This window comes from Cebidichthys violaceus, unplaced genomic scaffold (assembly GCF_023349555.1).
Source record: "Cebidichthys violaceus isolate CVI_PGR_0920_01 unplaced genomic scaffold, fCebVio1.0.p SCAF_52, whole genome shotgun sequence".
Classification (NCBI taxonomy): Eukaryota; Metazoa; Chordata; class Actinopteri; order Perciformes; family Stichaeidae; genus Cebidichthys; species Cebidichthys violaceus.
This window is the reverse complement of record NW_027176728.1, coordinates 370,664-394,492: the sequence shown is the minus strand read 5'-3', so window position 1 is coordinate 394,492 and position 23,829 is coordinate 370,664. Positions and strand designations below refer to the sequence as shown.

Sequence of the window (23,829 nt, the reverse complement as noted above, 5' to 3'; positions counted from 1 at the left end):
CTCATTAACCATCTGGTGAATTTGTAGTTTTCTTTGGGGCACTGTCTAAAATGTATTCGACTCAAAAACTCGTAACCCAACATCTTCTTCTGATAATTTCATTTTTTTTTTTATCTCATACCATGTCGATTTTTTTTTTTTTCCTATTATATATGAAATGGGTTTCAACCTCGCAGTCCTGCTTCAAAAAAGGCGCAAAGTGACCCACTTTGTAGAGTAATGACTGACATAAGAATCTACCAATCCGTAGCCGTGCTCCTCCGATGTGTTGCTCTCATCCAATCATTGACTGTTACTCTGCCGTCATGTGACATCCTCATCCAATCATCCAAAGGGAGCCACCAGTCACGTCAAAGATCCGGAGAAGGTGAGAGGTGGCTATTTGCCGTTTCGTTCACCGCTAGGAGAGTGAAGAGGGAAATTCGTGTAACAAAAATGGTAAGTTAAGCGCTAGCCTGTTAATTGAAAGTCCCCCTGAGTTTTGTAAGCACATCATAACACTCGTCCCCGGGCCGTTTACATAGTTAAAGAATAGTAAACCCTCCCGTTTATCTGTAGTGTCGAGGCTAATTAGCTAATGTAATGTTAAGCTAGCTGAGTGCAGGTGCGTAATGCTTTAACTTAGTATGAACCAGAGATGGGGACTCGAGTCGCTATTTTGATGACTTTTGACTTGACTTGACAAAAAATAACTTCTCACCGGCAAGGCACCAGCTCAGTCGGTGTTTTTTTTTTTTTTTTTTCCCGGACTTTTTATGCATTTATTTTGAAAGGACCGCTGGAGAGGGGGGGATTGAATATAAAATATCAAATTATTATCTAAAACTACTTGGTATGAGTACAGACTGAGAATGGTGTTGTCATGATAGAATAGAATAGATTTTCTCTTCTCTTCTATTCTAATATATTGTCTACACTTTATTTAGATTAGATTCTGCGGGTGAAATTGCAATAATAAGGTGACTTGACTTGGACTTGACTTGACCTATGCAGGACTTGACGTGCCCAAAGAAAAATGACTTGGGACTTACTTGAGACTTGCACATGTGTGAGTTGGTCCCATCTCTGGTATGAACCACATTTTATAATGAAAAATAAGTTATGCACTATGCAGTCATTGAACAAGAGCTTTTGAATCTTGTGTAGATTATTATTAAGTTACATTAATTTATTTATATTTTTACAGCCTAAGGCAAAGAAGAAAATGTCCCTAAAAGTCCCTAAAGATGACTCGATGACAGAGGTGACCAAAAATGATCTGGATGGTAAATTTTTCTTTGTTAACTTTCAAGGAACTGTAATTCTTAAATAGTTATCTTGTCCAAATGTGTTTAAACGTTTAAAGTCATCTATTCATATGTTATATGTATACATTTTGTTGTACCTATGCCATACTGTAGGTCCTGAAGATAAAGGAGATAAAGGCTCTGCTCCAAGTTGCAGCAGCATAAGCAGCATTGGATCAGGTAATGATTTCTCATTTTCTAGCAGTGTATCTTTGTTGTCTAAAATGAGTTTCATTTCTTGCGTGGTTTTTTCCACCTGAGATTAAAGTTGTTGGCAGATTTTGTCAGTATACATGTGTGTGCTTACAAATCAAATTAAGGCACACACCATATCTGGTCCACTACCTTTGTTGCATGCATGTCATTCTCTCTCTGTCTCACTCATTTAATACTGTCAAATCATAATCTTTTTTGTATCCTGCTCTCTTGTTTTTAAGGATAAATTTCCAAAGTGGAGTTCCTGGAAGCCAGGATCCAATGGCAAGAAAAAATAATAAAGGATCTTGAGCAAGAGCGCAATTTCTTGCGTGAGCAAATCATGGGAAAGAAGAGATCATGTGAGTGATTTGGGAGCAACTTGTATCTGCAAAATATAATGTAATTGTAATGAACGGTGTGATATATTTTTATAACAATCTGATCTTTGTCTCATCTATCCTCTATTTGATCAAAGCTCAACCTAAAGTATTTACTTTGGAGGACGACGACGAGGATGATGATGGCAACATGGATGAAGATGACGTCATTCCCCCATCTTCTCCAGACATCAGTGAGTCCTCGGACAGTGATGTTCTCATCCAAAGAAGGAAGAAACGTCGGACACAGACACCTGCATCTGCAACTGTGGCTGTGCCTGGAAAAGCTCATGTAAGAGGTAAGAATGGCATAACTTGAACCACCTGCCCTGTTAGCACCAAGTGGTCATGAAAAATAAGTATTAATAAAAGCGTTGGAAGAGCTGTTATAAATATGTCCTGAAGTAATTATGAGGCAAAAATACAGATCTTCAGTTCTAGATTCTGAATATACTAGGAATCTGATGATAAATAAAAATTAAATGTCTAAAGTAAAAAATTTGGCTTTCATCAAAAATAAAGCTCCATTTTATTTTGCAGCATTCACACTAATTATTATCCATCATTAAATGTATTGCTAGAAAGATTTGTCTCTCAGAATTAAACATAATTCGGAACCATAAGACTTACCAACTAAACAGATCTTACAGAGTATCATTTTTGTATTGAATTCTGAACCACATATTGTGCGTGGAATCATATCAGGAGATGAGCAGATTCTTCAATTACTAGAATATGCTTCATACTTTTATCAAAAGAGAAGTGACCAGTTTGAGCAATTTCAGCTGACCTTAAGCCGTGGTTTGTGCTCATTTTTCGTGTTCTTTGTTTTTGTTTTATATATTTTTCAGTGAAAGGGCCAGCTGAGGTTATCAGCAGATATAAAAAAGTCTTGAAAAGCTTAAGCAAAGTCCATACCATGACTGAAGCCTTCAGAATAAATGGTGTGGACCGGGGAACCATCAAGATGACTGCTGCAATTGCAGAGCTCAACATTGTGGATCCTGTAACCTTCAACACCCTGAAGTATGATCCTGCAACTGAGACCCTGCAGTCCTTTGCTAAGAGGTGTGCAACGCACATAACCCCTGAGAAGAAGAGCATTATAGAGGACATGAAGGCCAAATGTCAACTCCTCCCCTTGTTGATGAAATATTAAGACTTAAGTGAGCTTCTTTGTTCAGTTAAAATTCTGTTATATTGTATTAGAAAAGTGAAATATTTGTGCACAGGGGAATAAATCACCTGATGCAGTAATTATAGAGCAAGTTTAGGCTGTGGAAGTGCAATGTTTGTACAGTTCAGTACATTTGTTCTAACCTTTGACAAGTCATGTTGAGCTGTGCAGGTTTTATATTTTTTAGATTTAAATTTTTTGTATTTTTGTACTTTATATTGTGCAGTGTTTTTCAACAATAGGGTACCTGTATTATCATACAGTATGACCTGCTTATACATTTGATATCATATTGTATGACATATTTACATACACTGATACAGTTGTCAGTGTTTGAAATTTCAGGAAGACCCCATTACCTGTTCGAGCAGTATTTGTTGTCAGCCTTGGGAAAACCTGAACCAGTGGTTTAATAAATGAGGTATTTGTACTTGTGCTGTCTTTGTTATTCTACCACTGAATGAGAGGGAACCTATAGATAGATCCATTTTTTCAAAGGTGTAACCCATCACTTGTTTATTGCTGTAGTTATGGGCTATAATATATTAACTAATTGTGAAAAGGAGGCAACTTTAGATTAGGGAGCATGTGTTGGTTAATAAGTGTTCAATTATTAGTGAATTAGTAATGATCAAGATGTCACTTTAGTATGGGGAACATATTCTAAGTAACAAAGACTTAATTTAGAGTTATTTGGACACTATTAACATTTGTAGTTTTGTGTTTTGTTATGTAAGAACAGACCATATTCATTAAGTGGTATTAAGGGAGAATAACTATTCTTGGGGTACTACCACCTTATAAAGTCCATACTAAGCAAAACATATTGAGATCGTAATTCATATACAACAACTTCCTTACTTAGTACTAATAAGCAATAATTCTGAGGTTATTGAGGGAAGATGGCTTACTGGTTGTATAATAAGGCCATGCAGAATAAGGCATTAATAAGTACTTAATAATGACTAATTAAGAGCCAATATGTTACTAATTTGCATGTTAATAAGCAACTAATTAATGGTGAATAGATGTACCTTAAAATAAAGTGTTACCCAATTTTGAATCATAGTAATAGCGCCACGTAGTGGCAACAGGAAGTCATAGGTTGTGTACTTTGACACCCTACTGCTCACAGATTAATCGGATCCTTCTCAAATTTTGTCACAAAAGCCTTAAGACCTTGATAATGCTTCATTGTGAAAATTGTAGGAAGTTGTCGAAGCGTGGCGACGTGGCGGCTCTGCGAATTTCGATCCTTCGCCGTGAACAAATAAACTGATGTAACTCGACTCCGCATCATCAGACGTTTACCAGATTTCCCATGTTTGATGAGTCTGTGGTCCTGAAGACATCTACAGAACAATTTTGTATAATAGTCATAGCGCCACCTACTGGTAACAGGAAGTAAAAGTCTCTATACTTTGGCATGTTTCTCTTAGTAGATAAATCTGATGAACATCAAATTAGTTCCACATAAATATAAGAAGTTCATAATGCCAGTTCATGAAGCTTTTGATGTTTCGTCAACCGCCGTTGCCGTGGCGACGCAGTCTTCGCCGTGAAAAACAAAGATGCTTTTGAGGGGCTAAAAATGCTTGAAACTTAAGCAAACTTGGCACACAGATTTAAAGCCAAAAGTTTAGTTACATGTTATGGTTCTATTGCTCTAGAGTGGAGAGTCAGCTCAATAGCGCCCCCTACAATATTTCGACAAAGCAGCCCTCGCAGTATGTTAGACCTAGATGTATGAAATTTGGTAAGAATATGTATCACATGTGGACTTAAATAAAAGTCTCTTAGGGCCATGCCCTAAACCCAACCGGAAGTCAGCCATTTTTAATTTTGTATAAATTTCTAGTGTCGTTTTTTCAATTTCCAGGCGCTCTACTTTAACAAACTCCTCCTAGGGAATTAATCAAATCAACTTCAAATTTGGTCAGTACAATCTAAAGATCTTTGTGATGAAAAGTTACTCAAATGTTGTTGTTTCGTGAAAGGCCGTTGCCGTGGCGACGCATTCTTTGCCACGAAAAACAAAAGTGTTTTTGAGGGGCTAAAAATGCTCAAAACGTAACCAAACTTGTCAAACACATTTAAAATCCTGAATGTAGTTATCTGATGTGATTTTAATGCTTCAGAGCGGCAAGTTGGCTCGATAGCGCCCCCTACAATTTTTTGACGATTCAGCCCTCGCAGTACGTTTCACCTAGCTGTATAAAATTTGGTAAGCAGATGTATCACATGTAGACTTAACAAAAAGTCTTAGGGGTTCATGCTCTAAACCCAACCGGAAGTCAGCCATTTTGAATTTTGTATGAATTTCTCCTGTTTTTTTCCATTTCCATGTGCTGTACTATGAACTCCTCCTAGGGAATTAATCCGATCAAGTTAGAATTTGGTCAGAACAATCTAAAGACCGTAGCAATTAAAAGTTACTAAAAGCTTGAGGTTTCATCAAACATGGACTTGGTGTAGCAGCCATTTTACATGGTTCGCCATCATCCACCAAGCTGTTGTAACTCAACTGTACTTTGACAAAACTGTCCCAAACTTGACATGCTTGATTACCGTCATGATTTTAGGACTTTTGCATGCCAATATTAACTCATAGTCATAGCGCCGCCTACTGGCAACCACAGAAGTAAACAGGATTCTTTAATTACAGCAGCCCAAACACTGAATTTATTTAAAGGGTTCGTGGGCACACCATGAGAAAAAGACTTCTCTGATCTAAATATGTGCAAACTAAGATGCTTGGAGAGCAAAAGTTAGATAACAGTGGTTCTCAAACCATGTCAGTGGGCATTAGTATAAATGATCTGTCCAGAGCTTCTACATGAGAATCAGGTTAAATGTTACAATGAATGCTTCACACTACAATCTAAAGTTACAGAAGAGCTTAAAATGAAAACAGTGTTAAATTAAAGTGTTAAAGTAAAAGCAAATGACACTGCTGTTCTGTTAACTTTCATGTAAGTTCAAATACAATCAGCAGGACACTGCAGGGAGTTGAACCCCATCCCAGTAAACTGACGGTCTGTTATGTTACAAATACTGAAACACATTCACACATATTCATTTTCTTAATGATCTTAACAGGCTTACATTTATGATTGTATCGGAGGTACACTCAAAACATTTGAGGCTTAAGACCTGGCAACATGATCTTGCTATGCTGCTGGTTGAGGCAGGAAATATAGTTTAACTTGTGCATGCAGTTTATGATGGTCACAGAAATGCATGGCCGCATCAACCAGAGTCCTGCCAGTACCCTCGACGTGCGTGAAGTTGCGAGGGCCCAATCAATGCTGCTTGCATCTTTAATTATTATTATTATCGTACCAATTTCATCGCAAAAAGGAGGTGCTTGGGATGCTGGGAATTTTTTTTAATTTGGCACAAAATTCAGTCGTGGTGAAAATTCCAGTATTATTGGGGTGTCCAGCTGCGGCATGACATATTGGCTCGATAGCACCCCCTACAGAGTAGCCCCAACTTTGGGTTTCACCTAGCTGTATGAAATTTGGTAGGTATGTGGAACGTGATGGGACATACAAAAAAGTCAAAAGGAGGTATATCTTAAACCAAACAGGAAGTCGGCCATTTTTAATTTTATGACGTTTTTGGACTGTTTCAAAGTTTTGTCAGAAAAGCCTTATGACATTGATAATGCTTCATTGTGAAGATTGTAAGAAGTTATTGAAGGGCGGCGACGTGGCGGCTCGGCGAACTTTGATCCTTCGCCATGAACGAATAAACTGATGTAACTCGACTCCACATCATCAGATCTTTACCAGATTTCACGTGTTTGATTAGACTCCAGGCCTGAAGACATCTGCAGGCCAATTTTGAATCATAGTCATAGCGCCACCTACTGGTAACAGTAAGTTAAAGTCTTTATACTTTGGCTTGTTTCTCTTAGTAGGTAAATCAGATCAACATCAAATTAGTGCCACACAAATGTAAGAAGTTCATAATGCCAGTTCATGAAGCTTTTGATGTTTCGTCAAACGCCGTTGCCGTGGCGACGCAGTCTTTGCCGTGAAAAACGATGGTAATTTTGAGAGTCTAAAAATGCTCGAAACATAAGCAAACTTGGCACACAGATTGCAAGCCCAAAATGTTGTTCTATAATATGATTTTATTCGTTCAGAGTGGCAAATTGGCTCAATAGTGCCCCCTACAAAATTTCAACAAAGCAGCCCTCGCAGTACGTTTCACATAGATTAACAAAATTTGGTAGGCACATGTATCACATGTGGACTTAAATTAAAGTCTCTTGGGGCCATGCCCTAAACCCAACCGGAAGTCAGCCGTTTTGAATTTAGTATGAATTTCTAGTGTCGTCTTTTCAATTTCCAGGCGCTCTACTTTAACAAACTCCTCCTAGGGAATTAATCAAATCAACTTCAAATTTGGTCAGTACAATCTAAAGACCTTTGTGATGAAAAGTTACTCAAAGGTTGTTGTTTCGTGAAAGGCCGTTGCCGTGGCGACGCATTCTTCGCCACGAAAAACGAAAGTGTTTTTGAGGGGCTAAAAAAAGCTCAAAACGTAACCAAACTTGTCAAACACATGTAAAATCCTGAATGTAGTTATCTGATATGATTTTAATGCTTCAGAGCGGCAAGTCGGCTCGATAGCGCCCCCTACAATTTTTTGACGATGCAGCCCTCTCAGTACGTTTCACCTAACTGTATACAATTTATATAGAATTATAGAATTTCTCCTGTTTTTTTCCATTTCCATGTGCTGTACTACGAACTCCTCCTAGGGAATTAATCCGATCAAGTTAGAATTTGGTCAGAACAATCTAAAGACCGTAGCGATTACAAGTTACTAAAAGCTTGAGGTTTCATCAAACAACATGGACTTGGTGTAGCGGCCATTTTACATGGTTCGCCATCATCCATCAAGCTGTTGTAACTCATTACAACAATACATTGTCAAAACTGTCTCAAAGTTGACATGCTTGATTACCGTCATGATTTTAGGACTTCTGCATGCCAATATTAACTCATAGTCATAGCACCACCTACTGGCAACCACAAAAGTAAGCAGGATTCTATAATTACAGCGGCCCAAACACTGAACTTATTAAAAGAGTTTGTGGGCACACCATGAGAAAAAGACTTCTCTGATCTAAATATGTGCAAACTAAGATGCTTGGAGAGCAAAAGTTAGATAACAGTGGTTCTCAAACCATGTCAGTGGGCATTAGTATAAATGATCTGTCCAGAGCTTCTACATGAGAATCAGGTTAAATGTTACAATGAATGCTTCACACTACAATCTAAAGTTATTGAAGAGCTTAAAATGAAAACAGTGTTAAATTAAAGTCTTCAAGTAAAAGCAAATGACACTACTGTTCTGTTAACTTTCATGTAAGTCCAAATACAATCAGCAGGACACTGCAGGGAGTTGAACCCCATCCCAGTAAACTGACGGTCTGTTATTTTACAAACACTGAAGCGCATTCACACATATTCATTTTCTTAATGATCTTAACAGGCTTACATTTATGATTGTATCGGAGGTACACTCAAAACATTTGAGGCTTAAGACCTGGCAACATGATCTTGCTACGCTGCTGGTTGACGCCGGAAATATAGTTTAACTCGTGCATGCAGTTTATGATGGTCACAGAAATGCATGGCCGCGTCAACCAGAGTCCTGCCAGTACCCTCGACGTGCGTGAAGTTGCGAGGGCCCAATCAATGCTGCTTGCAGCTTTAATTTATTATTATTATTGTAAAAACAATCAAGGCCTCTTTACGTCTCAGTCATCAAAAAAAATTCTGCCTCAAGTTGAGCGAGAACATAATCAAAGCAAATACAAAAATGATAGAAATAAAACAAAAACAAAAATACAGAGATAAATATACACAGCAGGGTTATCGCAAATTAGAGTGTTCTTCTTTTTTTTTTAACAAATTTAACAAACCTACTGAGGAGTTTTCACTCATTCTTCCAATGATTCCAGCTGGGCTATCTCCATTATGTATATAACAACATCCCCAGTAACAGCCAGTATTGAGAACAAAGTCTGCGTTCCTGTTTTCAATGCAAACACCAAATGTAACTGCCCTTCACAGTCAGCTCTGCATATGACTGCACTGAATCGTAATAGAAAAACACAATGCTCCAATACATTGCTTTAAATTTCACAAAATCACGGTAAAATCACATCTTAATATGTTCGTTGGGTACATCTCATTTAGAATCTTTAAAATCACCAATACGCTGGTTTGCTAACCGCCCAGTGACCACTAAAGGAGAAGACTCCAACTCCCACAGTGCATTGCTAACCAAACTATCCGCTGACGTAGCGTCCGGCAGTGCTGTTGGCGGGCAGAACGGGGTCGGTGCTGGTTGTTAGCGACGCCGAGGCTATTGTGTTTTCCTGTAGCCGAACACATTGGGGGGAAAGTCGACCCAGAGCACGCCACTCATCCCCGTGGCAGTTGTGTGTTGCTACTGGCGCGTCTTCGGATTTCGCAACTCTTCGACGGTAGACGGTCAAATTACGGTGCTTTGACTCGGGCCTACCGCGAGCCCATACAACCGCTCCGAAGCTTTATCTGAAAAGGTAAGGCTCACGTTACGTTAGCTAGCTAGTGGAGGGGGGGGTACGCGCCAGCCATGTTGCCCTGTGGTTTGTAGGGGGGCTGGGCCGCCTGGCTCGTTTGCCCGCTCCGGCGTTTGGTGAATTGCAATACATTACGTTCATATCAAGTTAAACGACAAGGTCCGAAATATTTTTTTTCCGCATTCGCTGACCGTATAATGTAGCGCACGCGAGGCTAAAGCGTGTGGCATGCATGATGCAAAAATTAAAAAAAAAAAAAAAAAAAAACAGCCGATGTGCAGCATGCTGGCTTCGACGCTTCTCTTATGCAATGACCGGCCGGGCTTTGTGTGCTCCTACTGTAACTCAGCAACCCTCGTCAGGAGTTGTTTCATTTGCCCACATGTGTGTAACATTTGCGGCTGCCGCAGTGTTTTTATCTTCTTCTTCTGTGGGTGCAGTCTGCAAATCACGCTCACGGTTATTCGGTAGACATGGAGGAGGAGAAGGGGTGGGGGGGGGGTAACCTTCTACCAAAACCACTAAACATTGGGGGGGTCCTCCTCCAGGTGATTATGGACGTCAAGCACTTCTCTTCTTGCACTCTGGTGAATTGTTTATGCACTAATTCGTGCTTTTTTTTCTTTTTTTTTTGCGGAAATGACGGTATGCACGTTAAGGTAAACACGGAATTCACGCGCCAGGTGACGCGTTACAAAACAAACAAATATTTAATGGAATGCAATGCTCGCGGGCATTCTGCGTTGCTTTCAAATATGTAGTCTCCAGTAGATGAACGTCTCTCGTTTAACGTGTTGATGTAGGCACGGTCACTGTTCAGTCTGATTGTGTCTTTTTGTTTGGGGGGGGGGGGTAACTTCTATACATTCTGCACGTGGCACCAATTCATCTCAATGATTGTGGACTTGGATAGATTTCTGCTCACGTTAAAAACACATTGCCCACATATCAGTGTTCTCTGAGAAGTCATATTCTGAAAACATAGTTGCCATATGGATCAGATCAGCACTAAAGAAAAAAAGAGAGCAAATATAACTTTCAGAGATCCCTGATCACGTTTTTGTTTGCAGGCAATACAATCGATGATCCATATTGGCAGATGCAGATCCATTTGTTGTTTGATCATACAGCTGGTCTACCGCTCTGAAGTCAGTGTAAAGCTACACACATTTAAAATGTTTTCTTTTATTTTGTTATAGTGTTTTTTTTGCTTCATAATTCACACAATGAAAATGAAACAAAAGATTGTATTTTTATGGATTAAAACAAGTTTGTCAGTATTAGTATTATTGATGTATTAAAAACTTCTTAGTTAGTGGAAACTGTTCATAATTTTCCCTCTAATATTTATTTATGTTTTGAAAACGTCTCCTTCAAACCCCTGGGTTTCTCACCAACACTACATTTTAGGAGATCACACATCAACACTCCAATTTACCTTCATCCAATACTCGTGTTCACTGAACAGCCTCAACGCATCATGATGTAACCGAACGGAACCTTCCTTCGTTGGCCGTTAGCGGTGCTGCTAACGTTACTAGCTCTCCTGTTGCTTTAAACATGGATTTGTTGTTAATTCCGTATCAGAGATCGTTGACTAGAAAAGCATACGTGATGTCCCGTGTGTTGGAGGATAACGATGGTCGGTAAAACTGTATTTCACACTGTTGTGGTTAACGTTAAACTGTGTAATTAACCCACGGTTCACATGCGTGGTGAACCGTGACGGGGGGGGGGGGTCTGTACGGATCCACAGTGATCCATTACACCACTAGCATCTGCTGATACAGAGAACCGATCCAATACCAGTTTTTAATTAATAATCTTTGTGAAACCAAATGTAACAGAAATACATTACTGATTTTGTTATTTAGCACTGAAATGATAAATCGTACAGCAACAACTTGGAACAAGATCTATTCAAGTGTACCAGTCATCATTTTGTTTTAATGAAAACTTCATTGTTTTGGAAGAACAAATCAGCAAAATCTGAAAAAAGGTGTAATCATGTGGTGGATGAATAGAATTCAACAAAAGCAAATCTTCAATAGTCATGATGTTTTTTCACTACAAAACATTCCATCCTTTTGTAATAAACGTTGCTTTAATTGTAGCCGTTTTTTGTCTTGTGCCGTCATTGGCTGTAGCTCCCCGATAGGTCAGATATCAGCCTGCTAGGTGATGCATCTTTGAACGCTGAGCGTCGAGCAGACCTATATTTGGCACTGATCTGGAGCTCCAGAAACTCTGTGTTTGGAGAATCGGGGCTCGATTGTGTGGCGTGAACTACACTAGTCTCAGAAGGCCTCTTCAGCATGACTGTGAGTGTAGCAGGAGCTGAGAAACCAAAACATAGCGGCATCATTATAATGTTAGTAATTCCTTCATTCTGCTTAGGTGCTGAGAAACGCTAATATGAGGAGGTCAAACCCTGATTTCCATAAATTGTATCCACATTTCGTCAGATCCAGTATAAACCCTGTTTTGCAGCCGATTCTTTTGAATACACTCTATTGAAATGTATGTAGAGGCTATGGTGAATCTTCAATAGACGATTAACACAAACGGTGTAGTGTTTGAATGAGGTTTTTTAATTCATTCCGATAACGCGGCTTAGTTGCGCGTCGTCGCATGTTTCCAGAATTTAGAGTCCTTGACTTCGAAATGTCCTGACCCCTCGGACGAGATTTATTTTTACGTTAACGTCACAGAGTTTGAGAACCGCTGGTGTAGATAAGGTGAGTGATGTTAATCCAGGGACTTAACGGACCCCCTTTCCCATAAACCCTGAACGCCACGGAGCATGCGACCTCCAGAGTGAGTCGGAGGGGCCGTGGTAACGGCAGGACGGACCGAGTTTTAGACGGCAGAGATCCCTCTCCTCGGTTGTTCTACCTGCCAAAATGGCTGCTGGTGTTGAACCGCTCGGCAGACACACTCCAGGCGTAATAGTTAAAGGCCCTCACGGTCCATTGACTGGTGCAGCTCTGCTCTAATCTGGCGACCCCCCCCCCCCCCCCCCCCCCCCCCTTTTCTCTCCCTGCATGCTCTGCTTTCAGCCTCTTTTCTCTCTCCCCGGACCTGACATGGCTTCCACTCGGCTTTTGATCTGGTTTGGACGGGAAGTCTGCAAGTCCAAGAGGACTCTTTAGTTTTCTCCGATCATGAATTGAAGGAGTTTGGAGACTCCTGATAGGCCGTCAGTCCAAGAAATTTCAACTAGTCTGCAACTCCTTCTTCTGCTCGATGCGTTCCGTCCAATCACTGATGAGTTAGCAGTATAGCAATCTGGCACCGAACATTTCAATAAACATTTTTATAACTAAGTAATTTGTTACCATTACTGACATTGTTAAGCAGGTTTTTTTTTTGGTCTTTTTAAGTCAAAATCAGCGCCATCAGCGCTCATGGCCCAGGCAGCCCATCAAAATTGAGCGAGAGGCGGGCGTCACTACTTCACCACTGCCTTCGTGTTTTGATGGCGGTAGATGTTTTAGGAACGGACAACGGCAGACAGAAGGGTGATATTAGCTTCTAAAATGTTCCCCTTCCTCCTCATTTCACAGCACAGCAAGCGGCGGTTTTTCCCAGCTCTCTTTTTCACGGGGCGGTGTTGTTTTCTGCAGCGAGTGTGACGGTTGCTGTCATCCAGCCGTTACATCGCCATTAATCTGTGTGTGGATTTTAACGTTCAAAGTCACATAGCAGGTGGTCGTGGTTATTGTTGTTTGGGGATTATCAGACTCGTGTTTTGGTCTTGACTAATTTTGCTGCTTTTTGAGGGAGTTTATTGGAGTTTCGATGCGTCTTTTACTTTATTTGTTAGTCAGTACAGCCAGTGTGAGTAAAGACCCATCGCTGTACATGCAGCTTGTGGCTCCACTTCAAACTGTTCTTCATCTCTTTATAGCTGTTCTAACCCTTCTTCATCATCATCATCATCGTCTCTGCTTCCTTTTGGCTCCACCAGAGGCGCCCTCAGCAGACGTCAAGCTGGCGACCGTAGCAGGAAAGAAGGGCAAGAAGGCCGAGGAGGAGGAGCTGCCTGCCGCACCTGCAGCAGTAGACGCAGCAGCGGACGCAGCACCACCAGCAACAGCAGCAGCAGCAGCAGCACCACCAGCAGCCGCCGCCGCCACCACCACCACAGCAGCAGCAGCACCAGCAGCGGGTGCAGCACCAGCAGTGGGTGCTGCAGCACCCGAGGAGGAGGAAGAGGAGGAGTATGTGGTGGAGAAAGTGTTGGACCGCCGGGTGGTGAAGGGCAGAGTAGAGTTTCTGCTGAAATGGAAGGGCTTCTCAGAGTGAGTATGAGTAGAATACTACTCTGTGTTCTGTTCTGAGATTTTACTTCAGAATGGTGAATAATGTCCACATAAAGTATCATGTTCCCAAAGTCGAAAGTTAAGTTACTGCCCTGCAAATAACCTTCTAAAAATGCATTTAAATAAAAAGAGAGACGGAAAGAATCGGTAAAACCTCTTCCGTTCATTCCCTCCGTCTGCCCCCACTTCTCCAGTGAGGATAACACATGGGAGCCGCAAGACAACCTGGACTGCCCCGACCTCATCGCCGAGTACATGCAGAAACACAAAGAGAAGGAGGAGAAGAAGAAGGAGGGCAAGAGGAAAGTCGTCAGTGAGACCTCTGGAGACTCGGAGGAACGAGGGAGCAAGAGGAAGAAAGAGGAGGTGAGCGAAGGAAAGAGGCAGAAGACCAAAAAAAAACAACTAAATAATATATATATATATATTTAACTAATCATGTACAAAATCTACTCCCGGGTGCTTTCACGATCATTGCAGCATTATCTCTTCCTGTCTGTTTTCCTTCTTCACGTGTTCTCTCGCGTTGGTCTACTTCCTGTCTCCAGGGTGAGAAGGCCAGAGGTTTCGGCAGAGGTCTGCAGCCGGAGAGGATCATCGGAGCGACGGACTCCAGTGGAGAGCTCATGTTCCTCATGAAGTGGTGAGCCCTTGTCTTTGTTTTTCACATCTTAAAGTTGGATGCACCAATCCGGTGCACTTTGAGAGCAAAAGGGGCTGGATCTATGAAGAACCTTCTAGCAGTGGTGGAATGGACCCAAGTACATCTCAGCTACTCGAGTACTGTACCTGAGTCCAATTCTAGAGAACTTGTACTGCTGCTGTTGTACTTCTGCTACTTTGCAGATTCAGATCCTTTATCGGGTGCAACGCTAAAGTGGTGAACGCATTAATGATTTGATAAATTCAGAATTAATATCTCCTGGCTGAACCGGTAGGGGTGTAAAGAATAACCAACATGTCGGAAAATCGATACAAGAGTATTGGATGCAGCTACTGGATCCCACAGAAGGTTGTCACAGGTAGCAGAGTTCTTTTACGAGAGACCGTTCAGGTGGTTGGATGTCCTGCTCGGGGTCGGTTACGCTTCTGTTTGCCCTTCTGGAGCTGCTGGCAGTCCTCACCAAGCCCAGCCACGCTAACTGCTAGCTTGTTGTTAGCCCCCCACCCCCCTTTCCTGTGCCTGTCCCCGCCCAGACAAAGACAAACTAGCCCAGGCTAGCCAGTTAGCGAACCAAACGCAACACAAGCTAGTCACTGACTGCGTAACGATTGCGCTCTGCCAGAGGTGTGGTTTCTCCCTCTCTCACCCAAGTACTGTGCTACCAGACATGGTTTCTTAAATGAACATGTTTACACACACACACACACACACACACACACACACACACACACACACACACACACACACACACACGCGCGCGCACACACTCTTCTGTGTCTTGGCTGCCCCTGGTCCACAGCGATTGGTTGAAATAGTTTCCATGCCCCGCCTGGGCTTGGCCGCATGTTTGTACTGCAGGAAGTTGAAATCAGGCCAGAGCTGACCGCTGGGAGGATTCCCGTTGGCCCGTCTAGCTGATTGGCTGGGACCGAGTTGAAAATGAAACGTGTGAATCAAAGGGAAAACGACACGAGGCAAGGTCCAATATTCCAATAAATAACTCTGTGTTGAAGTTGTTGGAGGAGCTCGTAACGCTGGCAGCACAGGAAACCCTTTGTGATTATTGGTGAAGGAAATGGATGAGGAGGGGAGGGGCCATTGTCTTAACACTTTTCTCTCTTTTGCTCTTCCTCCCTCGCTTGTTTCTCTGTTGCTTCTCAACTCCACCTTCTGTCTCTCCCTCTCCTCCTCTACTCCTGTTTCTACCTTTTCCCCTCGAATTCAAATGAGCAGGAAGAACTCTGACGAGGCTGACCTGGTCCCCGCCAAGGAGGCCAACGTCAAATGTCCCCAGGTGGTGATCTCTTTCTACGAGGAGCGCCTCACCTGGCACTCTTACCCCACAGACGAGGAGGAGAAGAAAGAGGAGGAGAAAAAGGACTAGATGAGTGGTGGAGGAGGAGGAGGAGGAGGAGGTGCAAAGATGAAGAAAAAAAAAAGGAAGTGTTGAGGGGCGGGAAATAAACATTTTGCTGGTTAACGTTGGTTTGCTGGTAATTGATTGTAGCAGCCACTTTGGCAGCGAGAGTAGAGAGAATCACACGATTGGGGTTGAACTGCCAAGGTAGCTGAACGAGGAAACGTGTTTGTTTCCCTGCCCTGAAAGGAGACGGCCGCACTTTCCTCCCACCTGTATCTCGACTGAAAATGTAAAAAAATTTGTTCTCTTTGTGCCACCCGGGTTTCTCATTTATTTTCTACGTTCTCCAATCGGAACTCTCAACCGGCGCCTCGCTCTGACGCGGGCGGTTTGACAAAAGGCGGGTCACAGTCCGCGCGAAAAGACTTCCGGCCTCGCGTCCTACCGGCCAACCAGCAGCTTGTCCCCTCGCTTTATTTTGATCAAAACTAACAAGTCTATTAGTTTGAGGCTTTGTGCTCATTTGGCCAACCTGTTTCAAAGTTGAGTAGGAAGCAACATGACATCTTCCAGAAGTAATTCCGACATCCAAGTGTACAGACTCCAGATCGTCCCCCAGCAGCTCCCAAACCTCTCGTGCCATTTTAGACCTTTTATGGAATTGCATTTTTTTAATGGAACTACGGCTGAACACTGGGGCCGGTAAGAGTGTATACAATCTGCATCCGGCAGGCTGTGATTTTCCCACACCGACGGTGACAAGCACGCTGGACGACCTCAGGCGAGGAGCGTTCCTTCAGCCTGTAGACGATGGCAGACTATTCAGACAGAAAGACGTCCAACAGGTAGAGCGGCATCTCCAGACACCCGGCTGTGCGGCTTTCTGGTTTCTTAACCCCGATGTTGACGTTTATTTTTTTGATGCATTGCCTCTGGTGACATACAGGGTTTTATAATAGCAAGCTGGAGTTAATGTGTTCTCTCTTCTTTTTTTTTATTATTTACAAGGTGGAACTTTTGTTCATTATGTCAAACTGCAAGAGTAGGTAAACGATGCGAGCTTAATATACTGAGCTGCTGTTACGAGCTTTATTCTAGGAAATAAAAAGTCAACCCCCCAGTTTGAGGGGGAAAAAGCGAACTGTCGCGTTAAAAGGCGTCGGGCCAGAGAACCGTCGGTGTGGGAATTGGCGAGCCGCCCGTCGGCGACTTGTTGCTGCTCGCTCGGCCGGTAGGCGGAGCTAGAGACCCGCTCGGAAAAACAAAACGCAACTAGGTTTTTACTGCAAACGACAAAGAGCTGACGAGCGAGAGCACGTGAAATAGTCATTTCCACTCTTTTGTTTTTTTAACCTTCACTCACACACTCCGTTTACGTGTGTGTGTGTTTTTTTTTTCCTAGACTTTGTTATTTTTAGCTTGCACTGGCCCCGGGCAACACTCAAGACACGACGACTCAGCACACTCGGAGCATTCCTTCGTTCCCTCGGCTCGCTATGTTTAACATGCGTTTTTTTTTTTTTTTATATATATATATTTGCATAATTACAACGGCATAGAACTTTTGAACTCATCACGATTGACATTGCCACACGAGTGTGCTCCCTCTGCTTCCTGATGTTCATGTGTTGAATGATGCCCGGCGGTGCTTATTTCTATGTATACTGTATTAAAACTAGCATAGTAGCTTCCAGACCCGGGGTTCGCTGGTTCTGATCCTCTTTTTGCTTTGGGTGGCCTTTTTGCTGCTGGTACTGAGCTTTGGAGAGAGAAATGATATTATAATGGATCCATTCATTTCATCTCGATACTCACGTTTCAAACCCTCAGCGCAGCAGCATTTTTTTTTTTAAACAAACACGCCTTCTTCTTTTTTTCATTCTAATGAGCCCCTAACCATCAGTAACACGTGACGGAAGACACGTCCAACCCCAAAGGGTCCAATTCTTCAAAACGGACGACGGGGTTCTGTAAACATATCAAACTAGCCAGTACCCGAGCTGTACCCGTCTCCTTCAGAGGCTGTTCTAGTTTCTTTTCTAAAGTCCGCTGTGAATAGCTTCTAGCATATTGAGTGTGACTAGCTGTACTCATGCTGTAACTACTGTACGTTAGTGTCTCTGTACTGGGTCTCAGCCCAGCCTTTCTACTGTTTTCACACAAACAAATATTCAGTAAACTTCCTGAAGATTGTTTTTTTTATTATTATTTTTTAGGACTTCTGGTCTTTGGGATGCATCTTATTTCCTTCACCGTGTTATGAGCATAAAGTCCTGCACCCTGACTGCCTTATGTTATTCTTCACCATTGACAGGAAGGGGTCCAATCAGCTGCACCCGGGTCTGCTAGTTAGCTTTTCTATATCGTCCCTGAAATGTTTCTCTGTATCTAGCGGATGAGCTTGTGTCGTCCTGTTGCATGTTTATCGGTTTCCCTTGGCGACGTCACTGTTGACAAACTTGTCTGTTTTGAAAAATAAAGAGTTTTCGTAACAGTTTGTTCTTCGGTGTGAATTGGTCCCGTCCGGTTTTGTAGGACGTCCTGTTTTGTTAAGACTCTCCTGTTGACGACAAAAACTAAGAAAACAGATATTACTTATGTGCGTATTAACTCTCTGCACTGGCTCCCTGTAAAATACTGAATAGGATTTAAAATCATCCTCACCTACCTAGCCCTAATTGGTCAGGCACCATCATATCGTAAGGAGCTTATAGTACAATAGTATCCTACTGGAGAGCTGCTCTTCCTGAATGCAGGGTTACTTAAAAAATTAAAAATAAAATGGGATTTAGAGCCTTCAGCTATCAAGTTCCTCTTTTGTGGAACCAGCTTTCAGCTTCAGTCTGGGGGGCAGACACACTCACCACATTTAAGAGTAGGCTTAAGACTTTACTCTTTGATAACTCTTATAGTTAGGGCTGGCTCAGGTTTATAGTTAGGGCTGGCTCAGGTTTATAGTTAGGGCTGGCTCAGGTTTATAGTTGGGGCTGGCTCAGGTTTATAGTTAGGGCTGGCTCAGGTTTATAGTTAGGGCTGGCTCAGGTTTATAGTTGGGGCTGGCTCAGGTTTGTAGTTAGGGCTGGCTCAGGTTTGTAGTTAGGGCTGGCTCAGGTTTATAATTAGGGCTGGCTCAGGTTTATAGTTGGGGCTGGCTCAGGTTTATAGTTGGGGCTGGCTCAGGTTTGTACACTGCTCAAAACAATTAAAGGAACAATCTTTTATCAGGGTATGGCATGCATTAAATTGCACTTCTCTGATAATGATGTGGTTAGGTAAGTAGCAGAGGGGGTTGTTAATCAGTTTCAGCTGCATTGGTGTTGATGGAATTAACAGGCGCACTGGAGGGGCAACAATGAGACAACCCCCAAAACAGGACTGGTTTTGCATGTGGAGGCCAATTCAAGTTTCTCCCTCTTGATCTCTCTGACTGGTTTTCCACTAGTGTTGGCTTTAGCTAGAGTCATTATCACTACTGGGAGCATGAGGCGATTTCTTAACCCTACAGAAGTTGCACAGATTGTCCAACTCCTCCAGGATGGCACATCCACACGTGCCGTTGCAAGGAGATTTGATGTGTCTACCGGCACAATCTCCAGAACATGGAGGAGATTCCAGGAGACAGGCAGTTACTCTAGGAGAGCTGGACAGGGCCGTAGAAGGTCCTCAACCCATCAGCAGGACCGATATCTGCTGTTTTGTGCAAGGAGGAACAGGTTGAGCACTGCCCAAGGCCTACAGAATGACCTCCAGCAGGCCACTGGTGTTAATGTCTCTGCCCAAACAATCAGAAACAGACTTCATGAGGGTGGCCTCAGGGCGCGGCGTCCTGTAGTGTGCCCTGTGCTCACCGCCCAGCACTGTGGAGCTTGATTGGCATTTGCTATAGAACACCAGAATTGGCATGTCCGCCACTGGTGCCCTGTGCTTTTCACAGATGAGAGCAGGTTCACCCTGAGCACCTGTGATAGACGTGAAAGGGTCTGGAGAAGCCAAGGAGAACGCTATGCTGCCTGCAACATCGTTCAGCATGACCGGTTTGGTGGTGGGTCAGTGATGGTCTGAGGAGGCATATCCATGGAGGGATGCACAGACCTCTACAGGCTAGAGACCGGCAGTCTGACTGCCATAAGGTATCGCGATGAAATCCTTGAACCCATGGTCAGACCCTACGCTGGTGCAGTAGGTCCCGGGTTCCTCCTGATGCACGACAATGCCCGGCCTCATGTGGCAAGAGTATGCAGGCAGTACCTGGAGGATGAAGGAATTGATACAATTGATTGAATGGCCCTCACGATCTCCTGACCTAAACCCGATAGAACATCTCTGGGACATTATGTTTCGGTCCATCAGACGCCGCCAGGTTGCTCCTCAGACTTTGCAGGAGCTCACTGATGCCCTTAGACAGATCTGGGAGGACATCCCACAAGACACCATCCGTCATCTCATCAGGAGCATGCAGCGACGTTGTCAAGCATGCATACAAGCACGTGGGGGCCACACAAGATATTGAGAAGCATTTTGAGTTGCAGAAATTGAATTTTGCCAAAATGGACTAGCCTACCACGTCAATTTTTCACTTAGATTTTCGGGGTGTCTATAAAATTAAGCCCTCTGTAGGCTGAAACTTTTATTTCCATCAAAAGATGTGACATCTTTTCGTTCCTAAGACATTAAACTGTCCATATCAGTATAGATATCCAACATAACAATCAGTTTTCAAAGTGTTCCTTTATTTTTTTTGAGCAGTGTAGTTAGGGCTGGATCAGGTTTATAGTTGGGGCTGGATCAGGTTTATAGTTGGGGCTGGATCAGGTTTATAATTAGGGCTGGCTCAGGTTTGTAGTTAGGGCTGGCTCAGGTTTGTAGTTAGGGCTGGCTCAGGTTTGTACACTGCTCAAAAAAATTAAAGGAACAATCTTTTATCAGGGTATGGCATGCATTCAATTGCACTTCTCTGATAATGAAGCGTGTTTTTATGGAGTTTTTCCTTTTCCGATGTGAGGGTTCAAAGCCGGAGGATGGAGTATGCTGTACTGATTGTAAAACCCTCTGAGGATAATTTGTCATTTTGGGCTAGACAAATAAATGTAACTGAATTGGCTTGAATATGTAACTACCACAGCTATGAAAGCATTTGGAAAGCTGTGTGATGGCTAAAACCAATCATGGCTCTTTGTTTTGTATTAGAACAGACTTTGACAACATCTCATATTATTGTGACAAATCAATCTTGAATATATAGAACCCAAAAACATGTAAACACCCAGGGAAGAGCATTTTATTTTCCTTATTACAGCCAACAACTTTGCTCTTCTAGTGTTGATTCAACAGTAAAATGGCACGAGCTGCAGGTAACTATCTGACCCACTTCATCCTCTTCACTCATCCTCCACCTCACTAGAGGGATGTTTTGTTTTCTCAACTTCAGTTAGAAAATTATTTTTTTTTTCTCCGTTGTGAAGAACACTTGTAAATTCAGTGGTTTTTTTTGTTTTTTTTACATACCAGGTAATGTACACTTGACAAATACCAATGACCTTATAGTATTTCCATTGGTCCAGGTCATGTGTTCACTTACATGTAGCAGTACGTTAATGAACACCTGATTCTAAAAACATGGCCATGCAATATTTCCCAACTTTCAAAGTTGGCAATTGTCACCTTGTATGATTACCACCTGTATGCACTGTCTCCAAATGCAGGCGGGGTCCATTCCTCAGCTGACGCATTTCAGTCAAGACATGGAGACAAAGCCACCCAACAAGCTTGTCTTCATTGTTTTACTGTGAAGGATGAATAATACTCACTTAAAATGAGCGGCGGCAAATGGCCACATGTAGCCTTGAAATCTGCTTTTCTGAATGTGAAGACACCAAAGAGGGAACTCAGTTGACTCCAAATAAAAACAATTTATTTTTTATTTTTTTTATATTACAGAAGACAAGGTCCCACATCCTTGAATACCAGCAAGCACAAAATGTAAACACTTAAAACAAATAATACAAAGCTTGTTCCATCAGTGGTAGTGATAGGTTATTATTGGTCTTCATAAATGTGAAGGACAGGATTTTGGTGGTTTCGTTCCACTGCATTTCTCTGCCATTCATGTGTTCACTGTGTGAAACCCTGAACATGAATTCTGACAAGTTCTTGCCTGAAAAAGAATCCAATCATTATGAACTGAATGCGTTTGTCAGAGGTCTGACTAGACAGTAGTAACTGCGATGCGCTCTTCTGGATGCGCTCGTTCTAAACTTTTTTTTTGTTTTTAATTTGTTTTTCCAACAACACAATAATTTATTAGTCTCATGACTTTCATCAAAACTACTTCTTTTTAACGGGACTTTCTCAACATAAAATGTGTTTGTCTATAATTATGAGCATCAAGAGGTCAAACTGCTGCCATGTTTAATTCTCTGTACTTATTGTTGCATCAGAATCTCTGGAGTTCTGTCTTACTCGGCAATGTGCACAACCACTAGAGGGTGACATCCCTACTTGATACAATCCACAAATCTGAGAGCTGAGAAATGTTGGAATCCAGAGTTACTTGTCTTGGAAGGCCAAAGTCGTCTTTTTTTACAGTATCAGCTGAAGGTACAGTGATATGATTTGAGGCATTTGACATACATTTGACATACCTCTCTTAAAACATTTGAAAGGAAGACCTTTATTATTTTTTAAGAGGTCCAGAATCTGGTTTTGCTTGCAGAGCGGCAGACTTTTATTTTGACATGGAGGAAGAAAAACATTAACAATGATTAATGTCTTAATATTTGTAGGTATGGTTTGAACAAGAACTTCTGTTTCACCCACAAAACCCATGTGAAGCAAACATCAAAAATCCCATGTAAATACTTATTGATTGTTCTTTTATATATATGTATAGGTGACTAACGTGCTGTTCTAAAAGATTCAATTTTTGATAGTAAGATCCACTTCGTCGACACCTTTTTTTTCTTTTTCTTTTATGACTTTTATGATATTAAAAAGACAAATAAAACTGATTGACAAAGAGCTGTGACACTGTTTTCACAAAAACGTTGGTAAACTCTTCAAGTAAAGGTGTGGACTTGCCGTCCACCTCGAGGTGTAATTGTAAGTCTTTATAGCTTGAGCACTTGGTGTGGAAGTTAGTTTGCACACAGACTATTCTCAGTGGACTTAACTCTTTTCAGTGCGGTGCCTGTCCCTTTTCGTCATGACAAAATACATTTCAAAACAAAAAATAAAGGATCGTACCAACAAAGATTACTTTTTAAACCAGATTAAATCATGCTGCACCAAAAGTTTAAAACTAGCTTTAAGATTAAAGTCAAACCTCTTTTCTATTGTAAAACCTTGATTCAATTTAATTCTGTTGCACCAAAACTTCTTAAAATGGCTTGAGCAAAAATAATCAAGTTCAGCGGAGAAAGTTAAAGGACAAACTCAACCAATCACGTTTTATGATGCCGCTGCTGAATTGCTCTCAACAGACCGGTTCAGCAAGGAAACTCAATTCAAGCTGTTAAACTGTTAGGCTGGGCTGCCCCAACACGGATTCATTTAATCTAAGATTAGTTCTAATCAGAGTTTTTCAAAACTAGGTTTGAAATGAATAAATCCAGATTAAAATTAAGCAGAGCCCTGTTGCACAATCTCTCTGTTTAGAGAATCAAAATTTTAGAAGCTTGCCTAACTTAAAATGTATAAATAAATAAATGTGTGTGCTGTCGAGACCTAGTGAGGAGGCTCTAAAAGAAGTTTGCTTGCTAGCTAGCTAGCTCTAATTCTCCTTTGAGCTAAAGAAAGGAAATAACGTTTCCCACAGTAATGAAAAAAGAGACTGTATTTAAGGTCTGACAACAGGT

General features: G+C 42.0%; 2 protein-coding genes across 2 annotated transcripts; both read left to right on the top strand.

The window, feature by feature from the left end:
• Positions 1-402: 402 nt before the first annotated feature.
• Positions 403-3,468, top strand: LOC137888197 (coiled-coil domain-containing protein 106-like). Its single transcript, XM_068731538.1, has 6 exons — positions 403-438; positions 1,187-1,265; positions 1,401-1,466; positions 1,724-1,843; positions 1,960-2,160; positions 2,713-3,468. The coding sequence occupies exons 4-6, from the start codon at positions 1,825-1,827 to the stop codon at positions 3,018-3,020; spliced, it is 528 nt and encodes a 175-aa protein (XP_068587639.1). The 5' UTR covers positions 403-438; positions 1,187-1,265; positions 1,401-1,466; positions 1,724-1,824; the 3' UTR covers positions 3,021-3,468.
• Positions 3,469-13,846: 10,378 nt separating this feature from the next.
• On the top strand, positions 13,847-18,470 carry LOC137888182 (chromobox protein homolog 1-like). Its single transcript, XM_068731509.1, has 4 exons — positions 13,847-13,931; positions 14,147-14,318; positions 14,501-14,595; positions 15,850-18,470. Exons 2-4 carry the CDS (start codon positions 14,208-14,210, stop codon positions 15,998-16,000), a joined length of 357 nt encoding a protein of 118 aa, XP_068587610.1. The 5' UTR covers positions 13,847-13,931; positions 14,147-14,207; the 3' UTR covers positions 16,001-18,470.
• The last annotated feature ends 5,359 nt before the right edge of the window (positions 18,471-23,829 follow it).

Bases quoted from the DNA above. Each gene is read 5' to 3' on its own strand.
- LOC137888197 (XM_068731538.1), top strand. The intron at 2,161-2,712 runs GTAAGAATGGCA...TATATTTTTCAG, and splicing joins TGGAAAAGCTCATGTAAGAG to TGAAAGGGCCAGCTGAGGTT.
- LOC137888182 (XM_068731509.1), top strand. From the start codon at position 14,208: ATGCAGAAACACAAAGAGAAGGAGGAGAAGAAGAAGGAGGGCAAGAGG. The intron at 14,319-14,500 runs GTGAGCGAAGGA...TCCTGTCTCCAG, and splicing joins GCAAGAGGAAGAAAGAGGAG to GGTGAGAAGGCCAGAGGTTT. The intron at 14,596-15,849 runs GTGAGCCCTTGT...TCAAATGAGCAG, and splicing joins CTCATGTTCCTCATGAAGTG to GAAGAACTCTGACGAGGCTG.